Consider the following 26,019-nt stretch of genomic DNA (forward strand, 5'->3'; position numbering starts at 1 on the left):
GTTTTTGGACGTAGAAATAGAAATTAACATTGAAAATATTTTTTAAACATTCCATTTATTTCCATTAGAAACTGAAAATTATGTAGACAACAATTTATTCATATTTCCAAAATGTAATGAGATTTTGAACATAAGTGTTACACATGTACATACATAATTCATATTTTATTCAAGCCACGTTGAGTCACTACATACATATAAAGATAAGTGTGGTGACCCAACGTGCCTTATCATATTTAACATTTTGACACACACATTCTTCACATTTCTTGTATGTAATTTGTACAAAAATCTTAACAATTTTGATAAATACCCATCAAAATTTGGCCTGAATATTGTATCTGGAAACTTTTGGGATCCAATATAGTACGACATTTAGTTACCTACGTATTTTAAGTATTTAGAGGAATAATAGTTGACACCAAATAAAACGGATGGTCTCGTACATAAATATCTACTTGAACATTATCGATAAGTAGACAATAAACCTTCATTTAACTTTGTAGCTTCATAAATATTCTAGCATCTAAATCAACACCAAATCCACTACACACACCATGAAATCATATTAATACTTATTTTACACTAAATACACCTACTGATTGATTTTGTTTTCTACTTGGCCACTCTCCTTACACGTATTGATAGGTACTCGTATCCTACATAATACATACACTATTATACATATATATTCCTCCATAATAGTTCCTACATATTAATAAATAATGATTGATTGTTGTTGATATTTCTTCTGTGTGCATTGTTGTCATCGTCATCATGAAAATGTCAAAGGTTCATGTTCATCTCTAATGTGTAGTCTAATGGTTAAGCAGGGCAACAAGTCTCTCTTCAACCTAAATACTTATCCATTTGCTGATTTGGCTTCTTTCGTCGTCGTCGTCGTCGCTTGGCTTTCACCGGACCTGACTTGAGTAAATTCGTATTCTTCTTCGTACTTAAGTAAGCTTCCATACGTTTCCATGTAGGTTGAGTATGTGTGTCAGTAGTGGTGGTGAAAGTTGGTTTGGAGTGAATAAGCAAGTCAGCCTGTCACTTGCCACGCCACGAATCTAGAGAGAGAAACGAATCAATGCTGGCTTGCTTTCTATTAACTTTCTCCGTCTCACTCCAACCAAAATGCAATACGGCGTCTCGAACGAAGAGATTTGCAAATGTATGTATGAACTAATAAATCTAAATAATTTCAGAATTTGTCTAAGAACCATTGCGAAAATCCTCACATTTTCTTACCATATGCATTTACGGCGAGATGGTGGAGAGTAGAGTAGGATCGAGTAAGTAAGTATGTACGTATAAGCTGCTTTGATTATTATTTAGGTTTACGTAATCTTCCATTATCTTAACTAAGTCAGACAGGAAGTGTCCCAGCAGAACCACTTCGTTTACCCTGAAAATTTAATGACAGCAGACATTTTCATTTAACCAGCTAGTTAGGCATGTACATACATAAAATGCGAAAAACTACGGTCTTGATTCATGACGCTATATACACGACACACAATGCAAGCAACACTACATATAAATTATAAATACCCGAGAAAGCAGCAATACTAATACATTTTTTATACGGAAAGCACTTTGCACTCAAAGACTCTCCTCGAGAGACACGACACAAATACATACATATAAATTTATAAATTGTGAAAGGGAAAATTTACATTTTGTGCTAATTGCGTAATTTTTAAAGAAATAAAAAACTTTAAAAAGTAAATTCTGTTTTTATTTTATTTGTGACATGCCTTCGTTGTGGGACTATGCGACGTGGACGCTGCTGACGACGACGAGGGGAGGGGAAGGTTGAAAGTGACACTGTTTGCACTTCCGCTGCCCCCGCTGACGCTGTCCCTCCCACCACCACCACCACCACCGAGACTGAGCTGTGACCGGGACTCAGGGTCCGAAGGTCGGTGTTGGAGGGAAGGGTGGAGCTGTTGATTGTGTTGATAGTTTTGATGACCTGCCGGGTTTTTGAGGGAGTAACTTCGCTGACTTCGACTCGAGCTGGAAGATCGGATGGACGTGTTGGATGCACGACGAGAGTCTTGATATTTATTAATAAGTACACATAGTTTTAATTAGAGTTATGGTAAAATTAGTTAGTAGTCCCACCCACCTGGACGAGTAGGTGGGGCGAGAAGGGAGCCAGATTGGCGTCGAATTTCAGCCAAAGAGCTACGTTGTGATGAATTCCGCGAGTGGGAAAGTGAGCGTGGTTCGGCTAAATGGTCACCTAAAGGAACGTTCACAAAATACGTAAAGCAAAGTTGGAGATTTTTGTTACCCCTCCGTTTCCCCTTGTAGCGTGTTACGCCCCCCTTTTTAACATGTGGCGCAAGTTGGCCTATCCCTCCCCCTTCGATGCGTTACGTATTTCATGAACGTTCCCTAAGTGGATAGTTCCTGCTAAAATGCGTCTTGAGTTTTGAGAGAACAAAGTAAAATGTCCACCATGTCAAAATTACTGTCATTTAATTTGTTGATAGTTTTTCCCTGTTTTCAACCATATTTTATACGTACTGCCACCTAGCTCAAACTTCAGTTTTTTTGCAGGGGTATTTATACTTTCTATATTATTTAGCTTAATTCAGTGCAAAAGCGAATGTCGAATTATTAAATCCTACAAATTATTCCGATACCATTCGAGTTATTGAGCTTTGAGTGCAAAAGTTTTTAAACTACTACAAAAACACGACTAGATATGAGTACAACTACAGATACACATACTTACTACGAAATACACACTACAAATTCTACATAAAGTGACAACTATCACGTATGAAATTAATCAGGAGTAGAGTAATAAAGTCTTAAATATCTGGAACTCAAACGGACAAAGGTTCCATAATCTCGGCACAATAACTATTAATTAGCTCACGAGTGTGCTTAAAACATAAATAGGTTGCAAATCTCATGCAAATCTCGTCATTAGGGATATAATTCTGGTTGCATAACAAAGGAGAGGTTTACAGTAATATCAAATACTGTTCAAACGTAATACAAGGTATTTCATGCAATTTGGTGGATTTGAAGTCTGAAATGTTATGAGCGGTTATAATTCTCGGTTATGAAACAAAATCTTCTCACAAACAAAAGATATTGAGTTGGATTTACAGTACTTTGTTGTCCATTGGTTTAAACTTAAACACACGCTATTTGAGTACAATAAGTTATTAGATCACAAGAAAATTAATCACCACGTTACATAGATAACACAACAGCCAGAAATTCTGTATAATCAGTCAGTGGATACAAATTTCTCTTTAAAACCTGCAACTATCCTCCGTACTAACCTTGTTCGGCTGATAGGGTGACAGCCGGCGGGGCTTGTGCGTTGGCGTAATGACCTGTGATGTAAGACGACATTGTTATGTAGGAAGATTATATAATGGTAAATCGTACACTGTTAAAAATCTGGTAGAATGTCATATATACTGGTATAGATTCGATAATAACTTTCTACCGGATTGGTAGTAGTTTGTTTATACGTGGTAATTTTTCATTGGCACAACATTACTGGACGGTAATGCCCGTTATTGCCAGTGCAGGTAGCGTCACATATGTACTCCGGTCAGTAATGATTTAATACCAGTTTTCTAAGAGCGTAATCATAGTACTTATGTATGTCTAAAATCGTCTTTTTCCGTCTTACCATTTCGCCTAGGGCCGAATCGTGCCCTTGCAAAGATTCGCAGAACGAGACAGGTTAGACCACAAAAACCTGTATAAAAAAATTGTTCGTACAAAAATCGGATTCATATAAAAATGAAAAATATCATGAGCACAATTTCATGGAAGTAATTGTTGGTTTTTTGAGGCTTGGTTTGGAAATACCTGTCATGGCTGTCCCCACAATGAGCAGCGTGAGCAAATCGCTGCTGATCATTTGCGCTTCTGAAGAGGAAAACATGTTGACAATCAGAGTGAGAAAGTAGCAACGAAGACTTTATTAAATTAGAGACGTACTTAGAACACATCGATCCTTGGATTGGGTTTTGTCGTATATTTGGTGATAGTCGCTTTTGCACTGACAGGTTGGTGTGAACCCTTCTTGGATACAGTCACTAGTGGAAATATATTACTCATCATTGTTGACCCATGCATAATAATATGTTGGCTGTACGTGTCACCCACCTATTTTCATCGAGGCTAAGGCACATTTCAGCTTTGAGGCAGCCTTCTCCCAGCTTTGCGGCTGAAACGGAGAAAGTTACTTTAATTAAAGTATGCACAGAGCTACATAAATTTATTACAAAATTTAAAATTAGTCCAGATAAATTGATTAGGTAAATGTGTTCAAGTACAGAAGACGACACAATGATCACTCTAAACTATGTACTTCTCATTGGCTAATAAAAGAAGAAACGATGTACACAAGGAGAAGGTGGTGGGCACCCGCAGTTTAGCTTGGATCTAACGAAATGTGGTTTCAAAAACTAAGCAGATAGTATGTGATTCAGTAAACGCTTCAAAATGATAATCTACAATAAACCTATCAAGTGAAGTACGCTTATTGATGCAACAAATTATTTTCCCATTTTCAGCAAATCTAATACATACACTCCAAAGTTTCTAACTAAATTATCTATTAATAATGAGCTCAGTGGGCGAAATGTTCCAAGACCAAGACACAAAAATACATCATATGTATTTGGATATCTATTATGACTCATAATTTGTGCTCATAATTTTTCATGCAGTCAAAAAAGTTCCTCTCGTTTAAATAGGTTGGAAGTAACTAATTTGTTATTTTCTATCTGGGAAGGTTTGATAAGCGTTGACTTCATCAATCATCCCCTCCAACCTCCTCGTAGAAGCTTCGAACTTTCCAACAGAATAATTAACAATTTTTACTTTACTTTATTACAACATTACTGAAATACTGTTCACCTATTATTAATAAACTATTATCATACATATTCATACACCCAGACAGATGCATATTTTTATTAGAGATGATTGGTTATTTGAGATGTTTGCAGTCTGAGTACATAAATCGGCCACCATTTACATAATAAAATGATGCTCAAAGTACTTATCAACTCAACCTAAAAAAAATCGGAGCAAGCAAAAGTTGTAGAGTGGGCTCAAAGTCTCATCTTTTACTTTCCATCAGCAGCAGATTAAGGATTAGAAATGAACATCCCACCCAAGGAGAAAGTCTATCCTAATCCTTAAAAAACGTGATGTACGTATCCTCCTCCTCATTTAAAAGCGAATCAGATACTTATTTACTTAGTTTCTCAGAACTTTTAAGATTATCAGGTTTCCGTAAGTGGAAGATAACCTTCAATGTCTACAAAGTGCTTCAATATACCCAAGGGATTGTCCTTGGAAGCCATACAATAAGCAATTTTGTAACCAGACCAATCCGTGTAAATTGAGAAAAGCATTAGATTTTTTTTCGAAAATAAGAGGTTTCCCTGTGGGATTTTGCTCAAATATAAAAGGCAAACAGTTGTCTGTCACGCTTTTAAACCAATTCTCTTTAGGTTACTCAACCCAAAGCAGCCACAAAACCTTTAATTGTCTGGTTAAGTATGGCTTCAAATTTTCCTAGGTCCAAACATTGAACCAATTTTTCTAATTGTTTAAAACTACGTCAGTCATTTCTTCGTGGCTTTCTTCACTTCTAATAAACCAGTGGAGGTCACCCTTGGGGTCTCCCCCGGACAGATATTTTAAGAAGTGGCATTTTTCGACTTTCGAAGGACTTTATAGCTTGATGAAGCACTTTAGTTTAATGACTTTAGTTACATATATACATAGTTTAAGCATCCTGATTTGTGCCACGCAGAAAATTTTAGATTTTGAAGCAGAATCACGTAACACTTTCTACATATTCTGTTCATATTTGTCGTCATTTACCAGCCATCCATCATTGCACGCTGACTGAAATAAATATAATACTGCACGGTGAAAACCATGTTCCATGTTGATCTCGATAAAGCAAGTCAGTTGGACAACTGCTATATTTTGTCCCTCACCGGTGCCCAGGATCCTATTCCAACCATCAATTTTTCCCCTTTCTTCCATCGATTCGAGTCAATCAAGTGAACCGAGAAAAGATTAAATTAACTCAACTTTGATTTTTTGTTGCATGAGGACCAAGAAAAGATGAGAAAGTCGAAAAAGAAGAAAGAAAAAGTCTTATTCTGAGCCTTTTTAACGTACTTACGTCACACGTTTCATCATTTCCCTAGCTCTCTACATGCATACACATCTCATCAAATGGCATTATGAATCTTTTGTCAAAGCTGGATCAAAAAGAAGAAGCCATTCCAGCCAGATATGACTCACCAACTTCTTTTCCCCATTATTGAAACATGATAGCAGAGATGATGATTAAAATTAAGGTAAAAACGGAAAAAATGTAAATACAACATTCCAGAGAATAAATAAGTACTTACATCAAAGGATTTTTAGCCAAAATTTCTCTTACAAGACTGCACACATGTAATATATTCGCTATTATGTATATTCATTAAGTCTATGTATGTACCATCCTTGGCGAAAATTCTCATCGATGGGCCTGAATATTCCATATTCAGAAGTTGCACTTTGATGAAACCTAAATAGTTAAGTAAATATACCCGTTTTCACAAGTTAGGAACATTTTACGTGTGCATAACTTTCTCCTATCAAAAATGATTCTAATAAATTCACTAATTAGAGAAATGCCTAAGTTTGATATCTGCACAAAAAGTAAAAAAAAAAGTTTTTTTTGCACAGAAGTCAGAAATAGCTTAATTCGAACCTTGGTTATTATTAGAGGTCTAAAAAAAACTCAGGCATTCACTCTCATAACATTTATTTATAAAACTCAAGGTAACTTTTAGCATTCAATCTCGCATCAAGTAAGTAAACATCTTTATACAACAGAATTGACGAATTACGACAAAACACAACGTGTGGTTTTTTTACTCTAAATAATGTCACCGCAATTACCAGGAATCCCAAGAGCGCACTTTTCCCCGTTACTACCTGAAAGTACACCCCAAACCAGATCAAGTAACGCTTTCTCTCCTAAAAATCTGTCACCATTTCACCCCAAAGAGAAAGTAGAAGCCATTAACAATCGCCACACACACGCTCACATTTTTACACCGTCTGTGACTTAATTATCCTCCAAGCACATCTGAACCCACCTGTCCAAATATTGACTGGTCTCCCAAAAATGCTCTCCATCCAGCACCAAACGTATGTGGAGAACTAACAATATCGCTAATAGAATCAAGCCTGTGAAATGGTGAGCGAAATAAAGTTCCCCCAGAGTGGAAAATTCATTTATTTCTATGGGATATTTTGTAGAGGTGGTTCGGTTAGTGTTGCAATTTAATGGAAGACCACCAACAACAACAACCACCACGGTTTTTGTTTCACTCCAGGGAACGTTACGGCCTCCTGCTCAATAAAGGAAGAGAAACAATTTGTACGGAGAAAGCTTGACAGTCGATGCTTAGGAGGAACTATGGATGTACGTGCGGCCATGAGGTAAAAGTGTGCCGTGATCCCGGGTGGAAATCACTGTGTCGAATTCTGCAGTAATCAGAAAAAGCTCGATGCATATCGTATTCTGCATATTTTTTTACATAGCTCTGCAGAAAATTTATATCCCTTTGATTTTGCAGAACCGTATATACAGAGTTTTCTGCACAAATCGCTCTGCTTTTATTGCAGAAAATTCTGACCGAATTTCTGCAGGAAGCCTGGTCAAATTTTTACTCGGGCATGCTGCTATAAATTGTTGAATGTTGCTACCATGCATGCTTCTCAGGTAGGGGAGTTATTTAGAGGACGTAACGTTGGTTAGTGTGTGAGTCCAAGTCCATCAAGCGGAGATTTAATAAATCCGTAATCCGTAAATACTTCTCCGCAGGGAGACATTCCAGTTTTTCCTCTTCTTCTTGGCTCCTTTCACCCAATATGCTTCCCTCCTTTTCCAAACTAACCGGAACGAATCACGTAACGTAACGTAAGTGAGTTGATGTGGTGAACGTAATTTATCCTCTAATCTAATTCCAGACTAGACGAGTCCTCATCTTTCTTCGTATGCACGCTACGTATGCCGTCTTCCTGACCGAGATCAGTTTACATCTTAGAGAAAATCTCGGGTGACAAGTAGTTACTACATATGCATACATTATGCAGGCGTTAATTTAGAGATGGGTACTCGCAAATTTTTCCATCAGTGATAAATTTTCGTATTTACAGCGAGGAAATATATAACTCAGCGTTCATGTCATTAAATAATTGTTTTAATCAAATTCGATCCCTATTGTTGTATTTAAGCACTTTGAAAAAGCACCACATGCCGGAAAACACGACAACATATTTATTGCATTCAAAATTTCCAAGATTCTCTAAAAGTTTTCATTCCCATTGACACGAAACCGCAGCAGAATCCGGAAGTGAGCACAAATTCGGTTTCTGTGAGGATGGCCATCTCATTTTGACTGTCGTGGCATGTCACATGTACCACGAAGTGATGAGATCAAAACATAACGATAATTAATTAAGTACGGATTTAATTTCATGCCAGACTGCACACTGCGATATTTGGGACATTCGGGGCACCATGCTTACTAATGCTTTATTAGGTTTGCCAAGTCAAGAATTTCTGAGAGAATTTGGACTAATCCTACATAAATGTGGTGGGTGTGAAGGCAAAACCATATCCATAAAGCCGAAACCACATGGGAATTCAACTCGGATTCCTCATCAGATGTGAAATTAGATTTATTAAGTGGCGTCAGCCGCTGATTGTGATCATTTTGTCCGTCCGTCGTCCGTAAGCAGGATATGTTCAGAACGGGCCAAAAATAACCAAACGCCGTTTTCGCCATTCTAATTTTTAGTTCTCGGTCGAGTTCGATAAGAGGCTCAGACAAACTTAATCTTAATTTTCATTGTAAAGTATGTCATTTTAAAGGAAATTTCAACACGAAAGCAACAGCGTCAATATTTTGACCTCGTGACGGTGAAGTCCAATGTCAGAATTTACGTAACTTTATTTGGTGCTATTTTGCATTTTAGTGTATAACGCCACTTTTTTATGTTCGTTTGACACGTTTTTTCATGAAGTCCATCATTTTTCCTTGAGATTTATTCCTCACTCATTACATCATACGGTTGCTAGATGATATGAATTACGTTTTTCCACGGGTTATTTATTCTGCGTGGCCAGGTAAAAAAATGTCCATCTCATCCATATCGCATATTTACAAAATATATGTACCTGACTTCTTGCTGCTTATGAATTTCTATTTCAATTAATTAACGTCAAGAATTTTAGGCTAATGACTTGTGTCTTAAATCTGAAAAATGAAATACAAACCTCCGTCAGTTGCCGTTATTATTTTTATTCTGACAAGTTGCGTCATTGCAGTTCAGAGCGATGAAGATGAAAATGGTATGAAAAACGAGTACATAATTTGGCCAAACTTTGATTGCATAAATATGTACGTCATAAATTCACAGATTATCAATACGACGGCGGCCATCATGGTGGTGGTCATGATCATAACGGGAAGAAGCCTTGGGGGATTCGTGGCAAAATGTTCTGCTACTTGTATTTAAACCTCAATAAATTATTACGTATTTTCACGAATTAATAACCGCATCACAATAAAAACTTGTACATGTAAATTAGGTGCAAAGAATCTGGCCCGGATTGCGAGACTTTTGCACGGACAAACCCTTGAAAGAGGAACAACACGATGACCGAGAAATGCTGGACGGCTGACATTGACCGTACGTAAAAAAATAACTTTTATACACAACAACTTGGCATTATTCCATAATTTAAAAACAGGGTGTGTAACCATTCTGGGCAATGATAAGCCCACGGAGCGACGCTGCGTAAAGAATTATCGAGAGCGACATATTTACAACCACGTTGGATGCAAGCCGTACAAGGCCAGTAAAACCATGTCCATCTGCATCTGTGTGGGAAGTCATTGCAATTCTAGCCCCAAGATAACTCTGAACCTTTCCGTGGTCGTGGTCACTGTTATGTTGACATTATTAGCGTTACATTAAAAAAAGTGATGTTGTACTATTTTATGCACATTTTGCTAGTTTTTAAACGTGAATAATAAGTTAATTAATTTAGCTGCTCACCTTTAGCACAAATGGTCCCCTTGTCCGTGTTAACTTGGAACGGGTGGTTCGCCTCGCATTGACATTTTCTCGTCGTCCTGTTGCAAAATACGTACTCGCCAACGCAGTCGCCACGATCACATGACTCCCCCAGTTTGGCACCTTCTGAAAATATTGTTAGTTTCTTAAAAATTTGCAAAATCTACGGCTTCATTCAAACTTAGTGCATATGGCGAAAAAGAAACCAAAACAAATTTCGCTACGACGAGTATCAGTTGTTCAGCTAGCATGAAAAGCAATTAGCTCTTTTAATTACTTTCACTCTGACCCGGATGTTCATTCTTGTTGTTCTCCTATTTCATTCACTTACGTACTTTGCATGGAATCCAGTCCACTCTGAAACGTCGAGTGGTGCGGTGGTAGCGAGTATGGGATGTAAAGTCAATTAACTTTCACTCCCTGCTCACTCGCTCACTTGATCATGTCTTCACCAAGGTTTAAGCAAGAGGCGGAATCAAATGGAATTTATTGAAACCGAGTGAAAGCTAAAATATGCTCTTTACTTGGAACTCATTCATTTTCAATTAAAGTTCAATATAATCCTTTTACCATGATGAGTACGCACCTACGTACGTATATCTCGAACGGTTGGAAGTATGGATAAATCAGGTGAACGAGAGACACCTTTCGAAACGTTTCTTGCAGAAATTGTGCCATTATGGGGAGAAAGTTCGTGCAAATTTCTGAGGCTTTAAAAATATTTAAGTTCATCTAAATTAAATAACCTTGTTCCACTAAAATGTATAAAGAAAGGAGAAAAACCATCGGTGATGGAATTCATTGGTGAAGGGTTTTGACTAGATTTGACCTTTGACCTCACCCTCCGAAAGGGAACCTACCCTCAGCTTTCACTCCAGGTGTATATATTAGGCAAATTTTAAATGTTCCAGAGTGTTGACAACCACACGAAGGGACAAAGTCGTATGCACCTACATACATATGCAAAGAAGTCTAAGAAATCCTAATAAATGACACGTGACATATTTAGTCTATCGCTGGTTATCTACTATGTAAAATAAGTTTAATGATCCTTACTCATAAGTTCGTTGTTACATTGCATTTCATGGCCAGCAGGGTCCATCAACTGTATCCTTCAAGAAAATCTAGAAATTTTCCAAGGCTACAGTTATTGATGGACCCCGGTCGTTGGCCAGCTTTCAAGTCCTCCAACTTTTCCTACCAAGTGAGCAAATCATGTTACTCTTCACCATTTCAAACTCAATAAGTTTCTATCAAAGAAAAGAAAATCAATACGATTTGCTGAGCCAATCTACTTACTCGCATGTAGTCAAAATTGAGTTAGGAATGAAAGAGGAAACTCTGCCTTTTAACACCACCAGGCCTATTTTTACACCTATTCAAGATCACAAACTTGTTCCATAAAAACTAATTTATTCCCAATTTACCCCAAGTTCATGATTTATTTTTCTAGCTGAACGTAATAATAACCAAAAAATAGAAAAACAAGAAACCTCATAACTCTGGCTCCAACTAACCAACAACATTACCAAGAAATCGCACCTATTTTTGTCGGCAACATGTTTTTAACTCAACGCCAAATCAAACAGATTGTGCGTAGGCGTCGTTCCAGAAGGCAAGGTTAAATCCGTGTCAAAACGACGAACTTAATTTGGTCCCATTATTGTACAATTGAATGAAATGAAGTTGGAATAAACACGACTGTGAATGTATTTTCGTCCTTATTTACCTCCTCAAATAAAGCCTTTTAAATTTTCCAGGTATTTTCGGAAAAATAACAGACTTCCACTTTCACCCTAAAATTTCATTAGTGGTCGCAAAAGTACACACATTTATAGATGCTGCTCGTGCAGTCTGCTTCAATTAGGGCTACCTATTTATACATAGGCGCACCACGTATGCTTCCATACACACGTCGTAGTAGTAGTATTAAGTGGTTTGGCTCCGTAGTTCTCATCTTGTGCAAACAATGTTGTTGGTGGTAGTGGAGTTTTATAAAGCAAATAACTCGCATAAGCATCCTCGTCTCCACTCTTTACTTTCTCTCGAGAGCAAGCACATTATTTCACCAGACGGAGGCTAACCATCCCGACCTGCTTCTCTCTTTCGCAGATATGGATATGCCCAGCTACACGATGTCAACCAAGCTTACGTAACCACATTCATACGCAGCACGTAGATATAACAGCATGCAGGGTATAAATTCTACTAATTATTCCAACTACTTACGTACGTACGTACCCTGACTGTTATGACGTGCATGTTCTGGTTTGTTTAGTCTGGAGGGAACCTTACGCGGAAACGGTAACGCAGAAGGTCACATAACTTTGGAATTGAGACGAACATTTGTCTAGATCAAGACTTCAAGTTTGCAAATGCGTAATGAACGAATTACGTAAACACGCTCGGAGAAAGTATGACACAAAAATTCACAAACAAATCATGCCGGGGCATTTGTTAGAGTATGATTTGAAAGTAATCGACACATTAAAATCAATAATTAGTGCAATTTATACCAATATTTCAAGAATTACTAACGTACTTCTTGATGATAAAATATTTTCGTATACAATCAATAATTTGTATTACAACTTGAGATTAATAAAGCCCTTTCCCTGCATAAATCTCAGTACAGTAACCACACAGATTAATAATCACAGTGGGACAGAAATACATATTTACGTTCAGCCACAATATTCCATCCCATCCTTGAATTAAGTACATTGTAATCAATCCGAAAGCTTTATCAAACCAAACCAACTGAAGGTTTGCATTCGCTTTGCGTGTATGAATTATATTAAAACCGCTACACACGTAAATGCATAGAAAGTCTATGTATTGTCCTCCAAATGGATGAGCAGGCAGAATTAATGGGTGCCGGTGGCATTATTATTAATATTAATATTTCTGTGCTCCGAGTCCCACATCCTTTATTTTCATGCTTACCCTTTCTTTCTAGCTGGGCTGGGGCTGAACTGATTTCCTCTTTCGGATTGATCAAAATTTCTAAGAATTTTAATTCGCGCAGTCAAATAAACTCGATCCGAGAGCAAGTTCAGATTTTAAAGAATTCTTTGATGTGTAAAATATTGTAATTTCCTATCCTCCCATCCCAAATTTATTTACGAGAAATTTCCGTCCATGAGCAATAGGAATAATCAAGCTAAAAGTAATAACTTGTTCAGAACGTTGTGAACAAGACCGGATGTTGTTGGCTGTTCTGTCAATCAATATCGGAGGAGGAGATGTGAAAGCAGGTGTGTAACCGACAAGTTAGGTAGAAATAGAAATTAGTTGAAATTCCTCCAACTCGAGGAAATTAGTTCTCCTCAACATGAAGTGAAAGTTATTGTCGGGTGGGCTGGAAGTTGAGGTCGAGGTGAAAGTGACAGGGACTGACGACCACCGTAAGGTGAGTCAACCACCCACCCGTGAATTTTTGTAATGGAACGTGTATCACTATTTAACTACTAATAACTTGAAAAGTGAAATCAACCACGAGATGGAATTGAGTTAAGTGAAATGGAAATAATTTCTGGAAACCCATCTCTTTTTTTCTGAAGGGGATAAACCCACATACATCTTTCTGATCATATTTAGCTCTCTTTTTCCGGGAATTTCACCCACCTCACGTAAGTAAAATGCCAGAGGTACAAGGAAGACGATCCCCGGATCTAAATTCACTCCATCTTCGTCACCAAATTGTGTATGACACGAGAGACATAGCGAAACTTAAAAAAATCGCGTCGCATACGTTTCCCCTTCACTAGTGTTCTCAATGGTCCGGTCCACGGACCGGACCGGACCGATAACTCCGGTTCGGTCCGGTCCTGGTCCTGGGCTTAGATCGGACCAGGACCGATAAAAAATTTCGGTCCGGTCTCGGTCCTGACTGTTTAGGACCGGACCGATAACCTTCGGACGATAACTTTTGGAGAAAATGTGAAACGGCTACAACATAGCGCTTTAATTTTATGACCACATATATCTATTATATCTGGCTTTTGAATTAGCTTATTAACCTCTTTCGTATCAATGATTTTTGTGTAAAATTTCCTTGGGTACGATGTTGATTTTTTAATTACACCGAATAGCAACCAATGAAAATCTTCATGATTTCCTACAAAAGACGGTATGTTTATTTCAACCAGTTTCCAAGTACCGGTATAGAGAAAATTCCATAATTTGGGATGATTTTAAACAATCGACTATTAACCATCTAATTTGCCACAAAATTGCCAAACAAATACTCAGATTTTTTAGAATTTTTTTTTAGTTTTATGCAGTACGCAAATGTGTGTACTTCATCTTTGAAACGTTAAAATTAACAGAAATAAGTATGAAATAAGCCAAGCCAGCTTGCCCTTTCTCAAATGTTTCACCCTACTGCTACATTGCGTTTGCTACAGTTTATGACGTTGTTTACTTGCTTTCACTCTTGTCGGTCGCACACATGCCGACCACTTTCATCTATCTAATTTTTTTTGCAAGGTTGGGGATAATTGTTATTTATTTACCAAAATTTATGGTAGATTCGCCAACCAATATTTGTAACAGATGTAAGCTTAGATTTAACTTAGCGTGCGATTCATTCTGAGATTAATCTCTGTAAATTTCCAAATTTTTCACAAATCGTTTTAAAATTTGTCCCATTTTTAGTCATCGTTTAACGTAAAGAGTATTTATTCAATGGTCAGGTTCAAAAAGTTCATGTGGGTCACTAAATTTTATATTGCGCCGCAGGGAATAACAAAATTTCTTTTACTCAATCAGATAAAAGACAGTAGGTGAGACACTAGTAATGGCACACTACTGAAAATTTGGTGACCCTCATAATCTGTACTTGTGAAAACTTGTCACTATCTTTAAATCTATCAAAAAAATAAAATTCTAATAAGAACTTCGAATTTTACGACGTTAAAATAAATTTTGAAAATTAAATGTAAACTTAAATTTTTCTGTGAAGCAACTAACGTGTTCGGAAGTAACTTGTAAAATCCGTAAGGTTTGTCTAATATTGAAAGCGAAATCTTATCGGTCCGACCGGGACCGACCGATAAGACTCGGTCCGGTCCCGGTCCTGTCAAAAAATATCGGTCCGGTTTCGGTCCAAGCTTATCGGTCTTCGGTCCGGTCCTGATCCTGCACTGGACCGGACCGAACCGGACCATTGAGAACACTACCCTTCACTCACCCACGTCCCCACGAGCACATTTTTTTCTAATCATTCCAAACCTCCACCTTTCCCTGCTGGGTTCATCATTTAATTAAATAAAAAATGGAAAAATTTATTGCATCAAAAGGCAAGATGTATGAGTTATCTGAAGCTATCTGACGTTTAATAAATAGCTGAAATTACTCCTACCATGTTTGACAGTAGTGTGGTCTGACTTGTTTTCCGGACAGTGACCGCGGAAGCGTGGGGGCAGAGGGGCAATGTCCCCACGGTTGTTCAATGTCCTGGTTACTGGTTATATAAACCCCTATCATACAAAGCTAATGTCCCCAGATGTCCCCACACCTTCCGCGGCCATTGCTCCGGGATGTCTATATCGTTCGTACATGATGCCACTCACTTTTTGTCACCCACCTGTCCACTTTTTTTAACCCGTTTCGCAACGTCGACTTGAGAGGAAGTAAAAAGTGGGGTCCTTCTGCCCACGCAAATAACTGCCACCATCCAGAATTAATCTCAAAAGAAGAACTAAAATAAAAGTAAAGTAAGTGAAACCTCGGATTGCGAGTTGTTTGTGACAGGTCGAATTTCACCACTTCACTCACGACGACTTGCTTTCTCTCATCGGCGTCGGGCCCAGGTCTACCTGGATGGATGGAGTTGATGCAAAGAAGAGAGAAGAATGGCTTAAGCTGCTTATGCTTTACTGGTTTGTCCCCGTAATCGTGCCTGGAATATAGGCTTACTCCTCGTTTATTGGTGAGATATGTATGCACACAATTACGAAAAGGAGAAAAAGGTCAGACTTGTTCAATGCTGGGATTGAGTGGGGCGAAATTCTTTACAAATTATTTACTTTATTCGCGTGGGTGGGGAGATGGGATTTCGTAGATACAGACAGACAACTATTTCAAGACCTGCTCAAAAGTTATTATGGTACCGCGATGCCTAATGGAATAGATCAAGTGACTTTATTTAACAACACGAATGAAGAGCATGAAATGTCAAGGTGGCCAAATATAGATTCATTCAATGTCAATGTCCACAATTTATTTTCAATTGGTAACCAACCACCGGTGGTAAATTTAGCTCAAAGGGGATTAACCCGGCAGGATCTTGATGGTATGACTGGGTGACACGGTGGCACAACTCACAATGGAGGTCTCACAGCGTATGCTCACAGATTTTGACTAAACCAGTGTCGATCGATCACAAATTTAATTCGTATCAAATTTTCAAAAGATCCGATCTCCCAATGCTCACGTTTAGCAGAGATATTTTAATCCGAAGAGGAGAAAACGCGCAGTAAAGTAAGTCTAAAAAAAATAAAAAAAAATAAAAGAAAGTCTAAAATTTGTCAACTTTAGGACGCGCTTTCTCCTCATTGGATGCAAATATCTCTGCCAAACGTGAGCATTAGGAGATCGTGTCTTTTGAAAATGTCACATTAATTAAAATTGTGATCGACTGACATCAAAATCGGAGAGCATACGCGTGAAGACCTCCATTATCAGTTTAGAGTTATGTACATATGTACCTAGTTAACTTAAGCCCTTGAAAATAGTCATCATTTATGATCAAGATCTACATTTTACTGTCATTTCTAAAAATAAATACGTATAAAACATTAGTAAATACAAGTGACTGCACAGGACTACACATTTTCCCATGGACCATTTCCAGTCTGAAGCTACACCTATTTTAGAAAATATTTATCATAATGGATACAATCACAGATATCCATTCAATTTCGCTGCGATGCTACAAACGTATGAATTCGCAAAATTTGAAGTATGAAACTTGTTCTTTTCCATACATCGTCCAAATCCCGGTGGGATACTGATGGATTGGATTGTTAGTTATGTAAGGCGTGCAAACAATTCGCATCCTTCCTGCCTCGTGCTCCAGGCATGGACGGATCTGTGCTTTTGATGAAGTTTTATCTCTCTCGACGTTGTCAATGGGTGGGTGGGGTTGACAATGCAACTAAATACTCACGAGGCAGTGTTTAGTACGAACCCCAAGAATTTGAAGGTTTTCACCCAACGAGACATTGTTGCGGTGGGACTTTTTACGAGTCGTGCCTACGTATCAAATTCTTTGCGGTTTTAAGCTACACTTTCTATTAATGGGTCCTTTTCTACCTCTTGGTTTCAACTTTCAACACAAAGTGAAAATAATCTGACGCTGTATAAGACATCATTAAATTCAGCCCGGCTGAAAGATTAGTAAGTAAATAAAACATGTAAGGGGATAAAGTGTTTTTCTTTCGGTCCGCTAAAGTGCTAAACTGTTTAAGCCCTTTCTATGTACGACTGCTTTTATCCCGCGAGGTAAAGTAAAGAAAATGGTTTCTGGTCGAGAAATTTTCCTGTGATGTAATTAAATTGAATAATGTTTACGTAAGGTTGTAAAATATATTTATTGCTCAGGAAAGGATCACGATTATGAAGAAAATGTGCCAAGGGGGAGAAAATTCTCGGAATCTTAATTTCATTAAGGTTCAACTTCAACATGATGGAACAATCCAAGCGAGGCTGTCAAGTTACGATGCAGGTCGTTCATAAGATTATCCGCTGAGGAGAGAGGTTAGTATATTAATTCGAAGAAAACAAGCTTCTAGAAAGCACAGTGATTTAGAAAGTAGGCCAAGACAATGGGCAGAAGGAAGACATGAAATAACATTTATTGGATCGTCCTGCATGTAATCACCGTCATAAAACGGATGCAATAAACAAGTGATGACCTTATCGGAAATCTTCAGACGTACGAGCACGCTGCACTTTTGAAATTGGATTTTTAGCAAATAAATGTCATCCTGGGCACGAGGCTGTCCAAGTATTTTCCACAATTTCTTACTTCGGCGAAAGTGAAAAAGTGATTAATTTGTCCAATATGGAACTAAAACTAGCCATCTCAAAGGACGGGATCATACAACCAATCGCATTCATACTATTCACGTTCCCAGGTATCCACCTCAGCCCTAATACTTTCTAAATTACGACAAATTTCCATTTTAAAAGAACCGATCCTCACCCCGAAATGAAAAAGGTTCCCCGAATTCAATGCCAACCAACATTCTGTTAAAATGCAAATCTAAATCCACCCATCTAACACGAACCACATCTCGTTCACCAAACGAATTTTGTCCAATTTATTCTTGCTGTCATTTCCATACGATCCACTCGTCCTCACTGCACGCTGAAATGTGCCAACTTCCAGATAGAAGTCCTAGATAAAAGTCCAACCAAGCCAAACCACACACTTCATCCGAATACTTTTGTCAACTCGGCTGACTTACACGGACTTTCTCCTCCCCAAACGCACGAGGGAAGGAAGCTATGTAGGAAGCGATCGATTATTCAACAAGTCCGGATTCCAATCACATCAAGTAAGCACCAAGCTAAATTATATGCCCACATTTTCTCCACATTATTTACGACAAAAATTAGTTCCCGTGCCCTAATCTGCTTAGTTGTAAACCTTAATTTGTACAGATTCGGTTTCATATTTCATTTAACTCTTGTCAGAAAATTGATAGGATTATCTTTCTCCTAATGAAATGAAGTCAAATAACGTCTCTCCTCGCATACAAAAATGCCACCCAACCCAAATTAAGCTGCCACCATGTATGTAACTACAAAATTACACTCCTTCCTTCCTAGGTACTTACATATTATGTGTGCACTGCTCAAAATCAGGTAGAGTCACATATCATGTACTCCATACTGGTATTGACTTGGTAATAACTTTCTACCGGATTAGTAATAGTTTGTTTCTGAGTGGTAAATTTTTCATTACCACAACATTACTAAACGGTAATGTCCGTTATGTATTACCGTGGCGGTAGAGTCACATATGTACTCCGGTAAGTAGTAAGTACTGATTAAATACCAGTTTTCCAGAAGTGCATGTACACATACACGACACATATGTATCGATATCATCAACATCATCCCGACTCATCTCATCCTTTCCTACTTTGACAAGATGCCATGCGGGACTCACAAGTCCTCCATCCAGGTAAACACATACAAACATACTCCACCTTCATGTCAAAAGATTCCACAATTCACCTCTCTCTCTCTCTGCACAAAGATCCGACTTCAATCGATAAAATAAACTCCATATTCTCAGTCCTTGCACCTTCTTCTTTCACTGATTTCAACAGAATACTCGTACCAACAGCAGCCTCACAAGAGATGAATTCAGCACCAACAACAACAACAACGACGACTTACATACAGGAAACTCTTCACCTGGAACTTCATGCATGCACTTTTCCTACTGCAGGTAGAGCTACGTAGCTTTATGGAAGAATGAACCCTTACACGATGAATAAGGAAGGGAAGAAAGGAAGCAAACAGAAAAAAACGGCAAAGCAACGTCACCCACCTTTCCATCCGTAATGGAAATTGGTACTCTCTTTCTTCTCACTTTCTCTGAATCCATAATGGAGAAAGTGGAAGAATTGTGTTACTTGCATGGATCACTGAGCGAGCAATATCGAGATCAAATCTCGTTTACTTTTAAAATTCAAATCAACTCGTGTTTCAAAAGAGAAAGTTAATAAATAAGTAAGGCATACTTTACAAAAAGTGTATTGTGTGTATATCGTCTTACTTTTCGAGAATCCCGTCCCCACTTGTGAGATGAGAAGGATCCATAAAACCAGCGTCGATATCGGAGCCATGATTCAATTCTGAGCACGTATACAAATCACTGATACTTTCAGAGCGAAAACGGATAAAATCGTTACTGATTTCTTCCCTACTTTGTCTAAATGTGTTGAATTTTAATCTTTACACACGTTTCTTTTTTTGGGGGCAATAGTTATAAATCTTTATCACGTCACTGGTACAGTTGCTGGACTGGTCGATATTTCACCTATTTCGTGAAGGAAGTCATGTAAAGAGGAGCGAAAGGAAGTGTATTAGTCAACGGGTGAAAGGTGAAGTTGTGAATGCAGATGAGACTTCAGACAACAAGGACGACAAATATCTCTTTACATAAGAAACAGATCGTGTTTTTCCGGTACAAAGTTTATATGACTTTATTTACATATGTTTTACCAACTAAATAATTGGTTTTCAAAGTTGAGGGTGTGAAAATTATGTAGCATGGATATTTTGTCACTTTTGCCAATGTTATGATTCCTGCCAATCAATAGTTAGAGAACAATCGAACCACTTATTTATATCTTCTCACTCTTAGTTTGACTAATGATGAATCGAGTGAACAAACAATTCAAAAAGTGGAACGAAACACGACACACAACAAGTTTTGTCTAACTCTTCAGCAAATCTTTGTTCACGATGAGAAGCACTTATTCCTCCTCTCCATCCAACTGTAGGGAGAAAATGATGCCAAATGGATGGTTGGATGGATGGAGGAAGGAAGGAAGAAATAGATTCGATGAGACGAGACAAAGATAAATTTACACAAGTTTCTGCACCACTTATACACCTCCCACCAGACAAGTTTGCTAATTCATTCTCCTTCAGCTACAAATAGAACTGATGTTCATATGAAAAAGTTCAATATCATTAAAACGAGCCTCTAATCTTTAAGATTTTAGTGTTACTACGAAATTTGTGTATGAAGTTTATAAACAAACATCTTTCTGAAAAAGTGCACATTTAGTTCTAAACTTAGACTTCAGGATGAAAAAACCACCACCAAACCGCAACTTCAATTTTTCATTTACTTCCAAATCCTCTCTCAATGCCAACAAGTGCTTGAGTGAGCAGCGTTGAAAAAGTGCGTCCGACTTTCTCCAGTGAAAGCTGGGAATGAACTGAGTGCGAGTGAGGTGAATGATGTCTGTGGGCCAAAACACGGACGCTGGTACTGCATGAGATCCCACCAGCACGAGTTGCTTTCTCCCGCACTCTATTCTTCCGCTCCTTGCTTTCGTCGTCTTCTTCTTCTCATTTCAAAATGTTTCGCTTGGCTGGTGACGTGATGGAGAGGGAAAAAACTTGGGTCAATAATGGGATTCAGGTCAGACAGGATTTTTTTCAAATTTTTTAATCATAAAATTATAAAAAGAAGAAAGAAAAATTATAAAAAGGGAAAAATTCTAATTTCTGTATTATTTTCTACACTAACTTCCACTGAATTAAGACACTTGACGTCGGCAAGTAGCAGTGTTTTTTTTGTGCAATATTATTTTTATGAATGCATGATGGATACAAAATACAAAATGTCCGAAGTGAAAGTGCAGAAAATGAACAAAAATGATTGAAATGCAATTTATGTATGTCGGGATTTTCATATTTTCAAGAAATTTATACACTTTTCTGACTTTTAAGTGATTGTTATTAAAAGTTTGAAAATATTTTTGTGCACTTATTTCGTGCAGATGTTTTTTAACAGCAGAAACACTGGCCAATAGATTTTAGCATGCTACATTCACTGATCTAACAGTTTCTATTTATCAGTCGTCTGCCCATACAAGGCACTCGAACACCGAGATTACATATGCATTGAGTGAGATTTTCCAGTCTTTGCCATTTCAACACAATGCCTCTGCCCCTCTCGTCCTCCTCCTGCTGCTGCTTCTTCTTCTGGTTATCACGAGTTTTGTAGTCTGGAAGACTAGCAGACGACCAGGACGAGGGAGCAGAAGCCATCCATCCGGCTGCTGACGAGATGAGATTAGACACGAAACAAGAGTACGAAATCAACCATCCGCAAAATATAGAGAGAGAAACTACAAATTGCTTGCTTGCTGATTTCTCCGTGTTGAAATGAGATGAGAACTAACTAACTAAAGGGACCAATTTCGTCTCAAAGTTTACTTTATGCTATTACTCTTCCAGCACCAGCACAAAGGCGAGGACCAGAATTAAGTGAAGCAGTAGTCTTGCGTTCACTATTCGAATAACAATTTTGATGAAACATGCAACACAAGAGATGACGAGGTTTTGTATACCATTCTTATTTTGAACCTTTCTTCAATACCTTACTCAGAATGGAGGTCTCCCAGCGTATGCTCTCCGATTTTGACCAACCTAGTGTCAATCGAAGATAATTTTAATTAATATGAAATTTGCAAAAGACACGATCTGCCAATGCTCAGGTTTGGCAGAGATATTTGCATCCAAAGAGGAGAAAGCGTGAAGTAAATTAAGAAAGTCTAGTAAAATTTGCCAACTTTAAGGCGCATTTTCTCCTCTTTAGATACAAATATTTATTTTTGAAAACCCTCACATTGGGTGATCGTGTCTTTCGCAAATTTCACACTACCTAAATTTGTGAGATTGACACTAGTTTGGTCAAAACCGGAGAGCATACGCTGGGAGACCTCCATTATTTCATAGTCTCTCACAGACTTTCTCTCTACTATTTTCAACCTCCCGTCCACACCGACTGACGAGAATTTGGTTGCACGGACAAAATATTTATCTTGTAAATAGTGCCGTAAAAAAAGTCACTACTGCACCCACTCCTCCACACTCCCAATAACATACTGCCTGAAAATGGGAACAATATAACTGCAAATACAGCCATAAAATGGAAGCTATCTCATCGTAATTGCAAAGATAAGGAAATCACCACACTCGCCGAGGAGAAAGCATGGATAGTGTCATTCCTGGAGAAAGTCGGGCACTCGCACCAATTATTGGAAACCAACCAATTTTTAAGGCCATGCATATCTCCAGGTTAAAGTCACATGTCACATGTTAATTTATCGTGCATGTATGAAGGCATCCTTTAGTATGGGACTCGCCAATTCATAACCATTCATTTTTTATTGGAGACTTAACCAGTTGAGCTTGCCCTTTTCGCGTTCGGCAGGTGCAGCCATATTCGCCAAGTCGTCTTATTCCATTTACTACTGAATAAGGATAGATTTTCAGTTTTCTTCTGCTTCACAATGTGCCAATAATAGCGAGAAGAACTGAACGGATGGAGGATGAGTGAAACGTCCTGGAACACACGGCTTGGTTGACGAGTTGCTTTATTAGTTTGACTAGAAGAAGGAGTAGTGGTCGTGGTAGTTATGATGGCAGAAGAAGTAGTCTTATTTGCTCTGGGGAATCGATCGTATGCTCGTCCGTCAGTTAGTTGTTGGTGTAGAAGCATCCCTCCAAAACGCTGTTGCTTGTGAAAAACTCCAATTCCAGGCTACCTTGACTTTCACCAGAACTTTCTCTCTCGCCGTGTCCCACTAACAATAAGGAAGAGACGAGAGAGAGAGCGGCTAATGGGCAACTCGTGCTTCAATTGTGCACCACGGAACTTGGGATGGATGGAAATTTTGGTGAGAGACAAAGGCTTACAGAACCCTCGTGTCTGTCGGACTGCTCGTCTGTGACATACCAAACTAGCCCGACGAAGTTGACGAACTTGGTCGTAAAAACGTACGCATCTTCTTTTATTTGGCTGAGGATGGGCAAGACCGACATACGTGTGCTTGGTTTCAGCATAGCTTATAAATTCTGGTAGGAAATTAAACTAGAAAGTTGCAATTCAAGTCAGTTTGATTGATTCCATTGTTTTCTAGAGGGATCGAACAAGGTGACAAATACCAATTTTCTTTTAATTCTGTGAGGGAAACTTGACATTTCACATGCTAAACGTATTGGAAAGTTTATGAATGTGGGATAACTCAAACTGTTCAATTTCTTGGAGAAAGTGACAGACTAGGGCTACGTCAGATTTGAAGTTTGCACTCAACAATGACAAGGATCATTATTATTTACACAATTATTGGCTCAATTTTACACATATTTACACAACTAGTGACAATTGGTAATTGTTGGCTCGACGCATTTATTTTTTACCTTAGAATAAACACAAATTCCAAAGTCTAAATCAAAGTCACATTGAATAGACTGACATATTCATACGTGTATCGCTCAAATGCATACCTCGCTCCGACCGCTTAGGACATTTCATGCCGTCATAAACAATTTCTTTTGTCAATGAAAGCTACAGGCAAGACTCGATCCCTTTGTAATCTCTCTGTGTACCCATTAATTAGCGAATTATTCTTCCAGCTTAAAGATCGCTTTATTTCTAAATACACACATTTTCCCTTTTGTTGATTTGATCCTCTTTGATTTATCAAGCGTTAAATCCGATCACGCATACCGAGTTTGTCATCCGATTATTCGACAGGATTATTAAATTATATTTGGAAATGAGTTGTATTAATTAGACGCTGTTTTACAGGAAAAATTTACATTTTCCATGAAAATCATCATCTTGTCATTTATTAATACCGCACCGGGTTTCATTCACATGGAATCAACTTTGTATACCTGCTAATTAGTCGTCCATTCTAGACCCGACCTCCCAGTGAAGCTGAATCGTATTAAATTTTCAACAGTCTGGAAACTTTCTCTTTCTCAGCTTTACCAACTTTTTAGCCCGAGTCAGGGCTTATGGAACCGTCATGTCCGTCCGTCCGTCCGTCCGTCTGTCCGGCACGATAGAGCCAAAACGGCTGAACCGATTGACTTGAAATTTTTACCATATGCATATTGGACAAAGTTAGGAAACGAGTTCGAAGATGGGCAAAATCGGTCAAGTGGTTGACCGGTGGGGGTCATCGGAGTGGGTGGGGTCTCGTGCACCAAAATTTCAAAGTTGTCGTAGAAAGCTGAAATCTGGTACAGAGGTTGCTAATGGCTCCTAATAGATAAAAATGACTTCAAGTTGGAAAAATTTTCATCTTGAGGGACTACGGGGTTACCCATACCGATTTTTCAAAATCGTCATACCTGGCTGAAATTTGGTAGATAGATTGCTAATGGGTCTTAATAGAAGAATATGACATGCAATTGGTAAAATTCTTATCTGGAGCGACCCTGTGGGGTGACCCATACCGATTTTTAGAAATTACTTTAAAACATTAAATCCGGCACGGTGATACCTAATGGCTTCTCACGAAAGGATATGAAGCTAAAAGTGAGCAAATTTTAACCAGAGTGACCCTGGAGGAGTCAGGGACTCTGTCCCTGACTCGGGCTATATGGAGTCTGCACTGTAGGTTTTGCTTACGTAACTTCAACTTCCGTCCAAAATAATTTCTTTATAAATCCTCCTCACCACTACTCATTTATTGCTAAATATATTTATACTTGGTTCGTATGTATGTTGATGAAATGTTTAACAGTACAAAGTTTTTGGACGACTTCAATTTGGATTCGACTTGAAAACGCTTTTATTATTACTCAATACCATTTACATGATATTAATGTGATAAGATTACGTAATTAGAATTAACTATTTTTATCTTGACACAGGTAAAGTTACAACATTTATAGAAACAGATGATTAAACAGACATATTTAATTGTACAATATTTACAACAATCAATACCCAAAACACAGTAGTAGCAGTCAGTACATTACTTATGTAAATATCCAACAATAGGACGTGCATTAAGTAAGCCTTAAATATTATAATCATAGCACAAAAATTCGTCCTTATGAATAAAATGACATGTACATATTTTAGTATGGACACTTTTTGCAGGTATTTATTTATAAGTTTTTTGCAATTTTAGCATTTACAAGTCGTGCAACATTTACTACGATCTATTCGTAATTATAATACTACGTAGTCGATCTAAACAATTAAATAGTTAGCAATACCCTTAAATTTTTGGTTTCTTTACCGTGTACTATGTTCTTTCCGTAACCATACTTAACTCAAGAGGTTAAAAATCT

At 38.0% G+C, this 26,019-nt stretch overlaps 1 protein-coding gene across 1 annotated transcript; it reads right to left on the reverse strand.

The window, feature by feature from the left end:
* Positions 1-36: 36 nt before the first annotated feature.
* On the reverse strand, positions 37-21,211 carry LOC118433591. Its single transcript, XM_035845651.1, has 11 exons — positions 19,958-21,211; positions 10,141-10,284; positions 4,153-4,213; positions 3,985-4,082; positions 3,853-3,912; positions 3,671-3,739; positions 3,312-3,365; positions 2,135-2,251; positions 1,761-2,062; positions 1,252-1,408; positions 37-1,070 (listed from the first exon to the last, which is right to left on the reverse strand). The coding sequence occupies exons 1-10, from the start codon at positions 20,025-20,027 to the stop codon at positions 1,370-1,372; spliced, it is 1,014 nt and encodes a 337-aa protein (XP_035701544.1). The 5' UTR covers positions 20,028-21,211; the 3' UTR covers positions 37-1,070; positions 1,252-1,369.
* Between the last annotated feature and the right edge of the window lie 4,808 nt (positions 21,212-26,019).

This window comes from Folsomia candida, unplaced genomic scaffold, assembly GCF_002217175.1.
Source record: "Folsomia candida strain VU population unplaced genomic scaffold, ASM221717v1 Fcan01_Sc060, whole genome shotgun sequence".
Classification (NCBI taxonomy): Eukaryota; Metazoa; Arthropoda; class Collembola; order Entomobryomorpha; family Isotomidae; genus Folsomia; species Folsomia candida.

Excerpts from the sequence above, each read along its gene's own strand:
- LOC118433591 (XM_035845651.1), bottom strand. The coding sequence starts at position 20,027 with ATGGCTCCGATATCGACGCTGGTTTTATGGATCCTTCTCATCTCACAA. Across the intron at positions 4,214-10,140 it reads GGGGACCATTTGTGCTAAAG|CCGCAAAGCTGGGAGAAGGC; the intron begins GTGAGCAGCTAA and ends TCTCCGTTTCAG. Across the intron at positions 2,063-2,134 it reads CGCCCCACCTACTCGTCCAG|ACTCTCGTCGTGCATCCAAC; the intron begins GTGGGTGGGACT and ends ATAAATATCAAG.